At 55.9% G+C, this 8,039-nt stretch overlaps 1 protein-coding gene across 1 annotated transcript; it reads right to left on the reverse strand.

The window, feature by feature from the left end:
- Positions 1–968: 968 nt before the first annotated feature.
- Positions 969–4,907, reverse strand: FGF19 (fibroblast growth factor 19). Its single transcript, XM_019654670.1, has 3 exons — positions 4,676–4,907; positions 4,160–4,263; positions 969–1,314 (listed from the first exon to the last, which is right to left on the reverse strand). Exons 1-3 carry the CDS (start codon positions 4,905–4,907, stop codon positions 1,000–1,002), a joined length of 651 nt encoding a protein of 216 aa, XP_019510215.1. The 3' UTR covers positions 969–999.
- Between the last annotated feature and the right edge of the window lie 3,132 nt (positions 4,908–8,039).

The raw sequence follows: 8,039 nt of genomic DNA on the forward strand, positions 1-8,039 counted from the left end.
GGTGCAGGGGCAAAGGGCCAGGAAATGGAAGCACCTTCTGCAGCTGTTCTTTTCGGGTCAACATGCATAGCGCTCAAAAAGGAGCCAGAGCCCCCAACGTGATGGGAAGAACTATGGGGGGGGGCAGAGAAGGGGAGGGGCCTGTGGAGTTCCAAATCGAAGGCCCTCAAGAGAAACTCATACTACCTGGAAACAGCACCTGCCACACAGGGAAGGGCTGCTGGGGCTGGCTGTCTTTATGTCCTGTCCCTCTGAGCAGGTGGCAGAATGGCCCTTCACCTTAGGGGAGCCAGGCTGAGCCTGGCAAGTGGTGGCCGTGTGCAGGGTGCTGGCTGTTCTGGGGGAAGTAGGCGCACTGCCAGGTAGTCCGTCAGAGGTTATCTATCCCAGAACCAGCCATCAGGGGGCGTTCTCAAGATTTACCCAGGCTGGAGGTGGGGGGAGGGGCAGTGCTCTGGGCTCCCCCTGCACATTGGTGGTGTCCTGGAGGGGCCTGGGCAAGGCCAAGGGTCCTCCTCAGAGTTGAGATCTGGATCAGTTCTCACCTTTACCTGCCATTCTCATATCACCTGTGAAGGTTTTAAAACGACTTGCTTTTCTTCTTGCTGCCCCTGCTATAAATAATGGGAGAGAACTGCAGAGAATTTCAGCTCGGCATATGAACTTTCTCAGATAGTGAGTTCCCCATCAGCGGAGGTATTCAAGCAGAATTGGGACAGCACGTGTCCAGCAATGACCAGGGTGCGGGGTAGGGAGCTGGGGTAGCACCTGGGCAAGAGGAGGGTTTACAATTTCATGATCATACAAGTCTATCTCCTAGAGACTGGCACAGCCAATGTCCAACTGTCTATGTACAAGTTCTAAATATTTCTTCCTAAAGCTAAATAGCACATAGGTCCAGGATCGTGCTTGTCAAGCGTGGCCAGAGCCCACTCTGCAAGCACCTCAGACAGGCCTGGGGTCTTGGCCTCTAAGGGCAGGGGGAGGCCAGAACCTCAGTTATTTCTGAAAGCTGGGACTTTCCACCAGCCTCAGTTCACTGGCGATTCCAAAAGGGTCCATGCCGTCCGCTTCCAGGGGTGAAGAAAATGTGTCAGACTCCAAATGGTCCTCGAGGTTTTCGGGCTCCGCTGGGCTCCTGGGCAGCATGGGCAGGAAGTGGGACAGGGGCAGAAAGCCCCTCTCCTTGTACAGTTGCCTCTGTTTGGCACTGCTCAGGGAGACGGGGAGCTGGTGCTTCTTGGACCAGTACACGTTGTAGCCATCGGGTCGGATCTCCTCCTCGAAAGCACAGTCCTCGGCCGAGTACTGAGGCTGCGGAGAAAACAGACAACCTGTGAGCACCAAGGAGTGACCCGCCCCCATCACGTCCCGTCCCAGGTGTGACACCGCCAGAAGTCGAGACCCATACAGGTGGGCGTTTGTTACTTACCCCTGCTCGGTCTGCACTATTAGTTGTGTGCATGCATGTGTAGTTAGAGGTTATAAAATACGTTACAAAATATAAAGGTATTTAAAGTATATGTTTTATACGTAAACTTGTACTTAGTATAATGTAATGTATGTTCACATATAAAGTATATAGAAAGCATGTATTACATCAACACACACTGAACATATATGACATTATAATATACATTTGTAATTTTTTTACGATTTCACTTAAGTTCATTTTATTGTACAATTACAGCTGATATACATTATATATCAGTGTTATCTATAGAACAGATTACACACACACCTTACGAAGTGAGCACCCTGAAAGTCTAGTGCCCATCTGACACCATAGCTGTTACATTCCCCCTATGCTGTACTGTAATCTTTATAATGTACTTATGTTAAATCTTAACAGTAAAATGTATACACTAAATATATACTTTATATATAAATTCATATACCTTTATACTTTATAACCTTTAACTACACAAACACTTCAGGTATATATTTCATGTTTATACTCAACATCTATATACACTTTTTACATGGGTCCTTTATATTTTTCACAAAATCACGTCACATTTTTTAAACTTAGTCTTGTCCTAAGCAACAGTGTCCGTACTATCAGAGGCGTGATATGCACACGTGCTTCCCTCACCCTTTCAGTCTTGACATTGATAAGTCCCTGGCATGCCACTGGCACTTTGGGAAACACTGCCAAAGCGCTGACCTTTCAGGATCAGCCTTTCAATTAAGAATCACACGGAATCGGAGCTGGGGCCCAGGTTGAAGAATCTAGTCCTCATTTAGACCCAAATGGTTCTCAAGCCTTTTAGCCTGGTGCCTTAGTGAGAACCATCAGCCCCCTCATTCATTTGCAGAGAGCTTTCCCGGCAGCCTGCCAGGATCATCAAAATAAAGGCAGCCCCCTCCCCCTGGCCCAGGGCAGAGCCTGCACCCAGCGGGGGTGGCCGGAAATTCAGGGGGAAGGAGGGAAAACAGCACCTGGTGCCAGACCGTCGTAGTGGATTGAGAGGTGCCAGCGGGTAAGTTCTATCTCCAACGAGTGTCATTACCCTTGGATAGAGAGGACAACCCAGGCAGGGAGCCAGGAAGGCTGGGCGGTAAACATCCCAAGGAGAGGCGCCCAGTCTCATTCTGCCCCAGCCTACAAAGGTCGCTGAACTGCAGGTGGGTGAGCGCTGTGTTGATAAGGCCCTGATAAGGCCGGTGGCCCAGGAACTGGGATTAAGCCACCAGACAGATTAAGCCACCAGACAGCGGGAGGGGGAGATGCAAATTGACAAACAAGGGAAGTAGCACCAAATGGTGGATTGACTCTGCTGCTTCTTTGGGTGAAATGAAGCATTTCGACTCTCTTCTCCATACAGAAAATTATACGACTTCAAATTCCTAGGAGAATGTGGAAACTGTTTTTTTAAAAAAGGCAACAAAACAATTTTATGCTAAGCCATGCCCACAGGATCGAGAGGCAGAACTGGAGTTTAGGTGGACACCCACCCCCCAAACCAAGTTTGAATTAGGAGAATGGTGGGTTAGTAGACCCTCCAGCCTCCCGCCCACCCCATAAGTAAATGTCACAATAACAAAAGTTGCACCAGTAGATTTGGAGTGGCTTTTGGTGTCAGCTTTCAGCCAGCTGACCACCTCCTTTCTTTGCCTCCGTTCTTGTCCTTTCACGCAGGACTCCATCATAAAACCTGAAACAGGCACTGGGGATAAACGGAATAAACCGGCGCCAGGGACGCAGCACAATTTTGACACTAAAAATACTCGCACTGCAGGAGAAAGCCGGGCATCTGCATCCTTTCTGGGGGGGCCGGGGCATTCCCCCAGGCGCAGAGTCTCTCCCACGCCTGCTCCTCCAACCAACGGAGCCCCCGGCCCAGCGGGACTGCATTGAGGCCCTGCGCCCCGCCAGGACCTCACACAGCCTGCTCTGCGCGACCCTGGCGCGGGAGGGGCGACGGTTCCCTTTGAACTCTCAGCCTTTGTTCCTGGAGACCGGAGACCCAGCATCCGCACACTTCCTGCCCTGAGACTTCCGTGGGTACCCGGGCCATCCCAGCCCGCCCCCCAGACTCCCCAAAAAGCATCTGCAGAACAGGTGAGCAGGGCACGAGGATGAGAACGCACTGGATGATTCTGACGCGCCTACGAACAAGTTTTTCTAGTAGATAAAAAATTTTGAAATCTTCTACAAGCCCAAATGTTAACTTTTTTCGCTGACTTGTTTAAAGATTTACTGTTTAAAAAAAGATCCAAGTCGTGGATCTACCCTCTTTCTTTCTTTCCGTTTTTTTTTTTTTAGCACTGCGGGGAGGGAATCGGAGGCGAGGACCACCCAAGAGCAGGCCCAGGCTGAGAAGGCCCGAGGTGGGTTTTCCTGTTTAATAGCAGAGAGGGCCAAGTAATGGGTTTCCTCGTCCGATGGGCCGGCCTTTGGCTCAGTCGAAAACGCAAAGGCGGCTCTCCACCCATTCTCCATCCACCCGCTACCTCCGTAGAAAAGAAGTCCGACATTAGCTTAATACGGTCCTTGCCCTCCGAGTCTCTCCCTCCGAGCTCCACGCGGGACCGAGCAGAGGAAGACAGGGGACTCTGGAGTCGATCCAGAGCGCCCCCCTCCCCTGCAGGCCCCCACCTGGGGAGAGGCGTGTGTCCCGTGCCCCAGCTAGTCCCTCCCGGTGGTCACACCTACCAGCCCTAGCATTCTGCCATCAGCTCCCATGCAGAGGTAACGAACGCTGTCCACGCCCTTGATGGCCACGTTCCGAAGGGCGACCGCTCTGATTTCCACCAAACCTGGTTCGAGGGAAGCAAAAAGCTTCAGGCGGGACCCGCGGGGCCCATAACACGTAGATGCGGTCGGTGCATGGGCCCGTGCACCCCCAGCCCCCCATTGCCCCAGCTCCTCGCGCGCGTCTGGGGTCTCGGGGAGGGAAAGGAACGCCGAGGTGCCCAAACCTGGGGTTCTCAAGAGCGAGGGATACGCAGAAGCCAAAGGGGTGGTGTCAGGGGAGGGTGACGCATGAGTGTGGAAGGTCCACACATCCATGTCCTCCTCCCCCAGCTCCTCGCGCTGTCTGGGTACCCAGCGGGAGCAGAACTCGGATGTGCCAAAACCTGGCTTTTTCGGGAGTGGAGAGCCGGCGGGGAATCGAAGGAAGTAAAGGGAAGGGGCGCTGGGCAGCAGGGAGACCCGGCGGGCACTCACTGTGCACGCTCTGGCCCCGCGCGCAGTCCACCGCGCCGTCGGCACGGATGCGCAGGAAGCAGCTGGTGGGGCCGTGGGGGCCGGCGGTGTACAGGTGCCTCAGGCGGATGGCCTCGCCCCAGCCGTAGTGCACGTGTGGCCCAGCGTCCGAGAGAGCTAGGGGGACACCGGCTGAGGCCAGCCAGAGGCCGGCCAGGACCAGGGCGCGGGCCACAGAGCACCGGCTCCGCATGGCACCTCTCTCGGGCTCGGAGCGCAGTTCCGGCAGCGGGGTTGCGGGGTTGCGGGAGGCTGAGCAGCAGCCGGGACGCGTTGCAGGGCTGTGCGTGGCGAGGTGGGGGGTTGGCCGCGGCCCTCGAGCGAACCGTGCGCTCAGGATGAGCTGCGCTGCTGCTCCGACGGCGCGGCGGCTCGCGGCTGGCGGTCTTATATAGCGCGTCTTACCCTCGCGGCGGGTGGGTGCCCGCGACACCCGAGCATTTCTTATCGGGATTGCATCAGGCACCCGCCCCCCGCACACACCCACTCATACCCCGCCTCCGGCTTCAGCCCCCTCCCCGGGCCCCGCCCGGGTGACCCCGCCCAGGCCGCCCGGATCCAGTGAAGGGGGAGGCCCTGCTTCGCGGGAGGATTCGGGGGAGCTCCTCCCCGCGGCGCGGTGGCGGGGCAAGCGGCCAGGTCGCTCCAGGCTGGGCGAATTTGATTTTATAAAGCAATAAAGGAGACGTCGGAGCCACGCCCCCAGGCTGCAGCGCTGGCTGGGGCGGAGGCAGGAACCCGGGAGCCAGAGATTGGGAGGCACTGAGTTGTGCATCCCTTACTCCCGGTCCAGGAAAGCCTTGCCCCCCTAAAAGCCCCATCCTCTCCCTCCCGGGAAGGTGCCTCATATCCCCGGACGTCAAGTCCTCCTTCGGAAATAATGTCCCCTGCAGGTCGTACCCTCTCACGTTCTCCCACCTTATGTTCTCGCGATCTCTGCCCCCCCTCCACCCTCGGCCCCTTTTATCCCAGTAAATTGTACCCCGACGGGGGTCCGGGCAAGATCTCCGCCCTGGGAGAAACAATGGGGGCGTCACGAGGGCGCCGCTAGATGGCGCTTCAGCCCGGGTTTCGCGGCGTCCGCGCTGCGGCGCCCGCGGCGCACCGGAGAGATGGCGCCTGGGGACCGGGTGGGCTTGCAAGCTGCAGATTGGGAAGCTAGCTGACTTACCAGCTCAGGCCCGGGCGCGCCTCTGTTTTTGAGGTGCCTTTCGTCGTTGGTGCAGTCTTTGGATCCCTGAGCGCAGCGCGGAGAGGCCGGGGAGCGCCTTACCTGATGGCGAGTGGAAGAGGAAGTTACCAGGGCTGCTAGGGTCAGGCCGACACCAGGTGGGGAAAAGGGGGCCACTCAGTGAAGTGGCTCCTGCAAACCAGAGACCTTCGTTAATGATGCTCTGAAAATGGAAACAGCGTCCAGAGAATGCCCTGGCGGGAAGACGGGGGTCCTCCCAGGGGGCTTTGGCTCAACACTGATTCTTTCTTATCATTCCTCCACCCCCCCAAACCCCCCATTAAACACACACACACACACACACACACCCCTCTTGGGTGTGGGGCCCCAGGAGGCAGGTTTTGGGGAAAAGCCACACTGGATCAGAGCAAAGGCGACGGGAGGGCAAACGGTGGCGGCGCTGGGAGAGAAAGCAGTGCCAGGCCTAATGAATTTCGATGAGTGAAAGCCATGTTCACATCCCAGTCAGTGACTGGCGTTAATGACGGGGCGCACAGAGAATGTCACCAGGAAAGCCTTTACAAAAAGACATCATCTCAAAGGCTTTATAGACCAGGGACCCCCACGCTGCGTGTCTTGATTCAGAAAGCCGCTGCATTCTGTTAAATCTAATTACTTCCCCCCTGTGGCTTTAAATCGACGGCGGCTCCTATTAAACTTAATTACCCTCCCCTGCAGCTCTCATTTTTAAAGATCTTGGATAAATGCAAGGCCTGAGGAGGATGGCAGGGGCTGCAATGGGGAACACGCCCCAAATCGGGCTGGGGGAGGAGGGGGGACGCCAGCTTCTGGCTCCAACTCCCCTCCCCCCTTAGCTGCCCCTCCTTGGGCCATGGTGGGAAAAGAGTGGCCGCTGTTATCTGGGAGCCGAGGAGAACGGCAAAGTCGGCAGCTTGGTCTTCTGTTCTGAGCACTTTATGGTGTTCTCTGCTTAAACCCCCACAAGAACCCCCATGACATTCTAACCCCCCCATTGGACAGATAGAGGGCCCTAGAAAAGTGGCAGAGTGACACAAGGCTGCACAACCTGTAAACGGTAGACCTGGAATTTGAACCCAGGCTGTTGGGCTTGTAAATCCACGCCATGCTTTGCCTGCGGGAGGTGGAATGGCCTCCTAGCAGGGGCGCAGCCTGCAGGGTCAGACCCTCGGCAGCAAAGATCCATACCTGGCCACTCCCTGGGCAGGCCACGAACCTGCTGGGCCTGTTGCCTCCTCATGCCTGCTTTTCAGCCTTGTGCTGGAGTCATGGACGAGTGGACATAAAGTGCCTGGGGTGTAGTTCATGAAGAGTGGTGGCTGTCCACCGAGGGTCTGTCTGTGGTGTATCAGGCATCCCACAGTCACAGCACTGCTCTGAGAGTTCAGGTGATTTAATCTGTGCTACAGGTGAGAAAACGGAGGCCTACAGAGTTGGCCAGGCAGCCAGCGGGGGTTTGCACCCAGGTGGGCGGGGCACCGGAGCTTGGGCCGGTTTGCTGGTACTGATTGGAAAAAGCCAAGACGGGGAGAGGAAAGGCAGCGCTGGCCAGCAGGGGGCGCTGCGGCTAAGGCTGTCCAGGTGAGAGTTGCCTAGTCGCCGAGGGCGAGGTCTCCCTCTGAAGCCTCTCAATGCGTCGCATGCCCCTGCAGCCCCCAATGTCCTGGGTTGGGCTCATTTTTATTTTTCAGGCTGCATTTGATTTGGCCCAGGTGCCTGAGCCAGCTGACTCGCCCTGGTGAGATTTCATTCACTGATTGGAGTGGACAATGCCAGCGGGGTCCAAGTCACCCCAGCTGCCCTGCTCAGCCCATTCAGGGCCCCAGGGGTCTCAGGCCCAGAGAGCCAGAAGGGCTTGGCTTGGCGGCTTTGTTCTGGATCTGATGTTAGCTGGATTGTTTTTCACTGCCCTAAACTCTTTTCCTGGGGTCGCCCTCCTTCAACCCAAAGCTTGTCTGGTTGCTGATGATGGCAAATGAGAGCCTTTCATCGCTTCTAACCTACGTCCAAGCAGTGACGAAAATCTTCAGCTTCAGTCCAGTCTTTTCATGATGAAGATAATTCTTTTTCTTTTCACTTGACAGTTAGAAATTTACAAACGTGCCTTCGTAAGCA

The sequence above is a fragment of the Hipposideros armiger genome, unplaced genomic scaffold (genome assembly GCF_001890085.2).
Source record: "Hipposideros armiger isolate ML-2016 unplaced genomic scaffold, ASM189008v1 scaffold_228, whole genome shotgun sequence".
Lineage (NCBI taxonomy): Eukaryota > Metazoa > Chordata > Mammalia > Chiroptera > Hipposideridae > Hipposideros > Hipposideros armiger.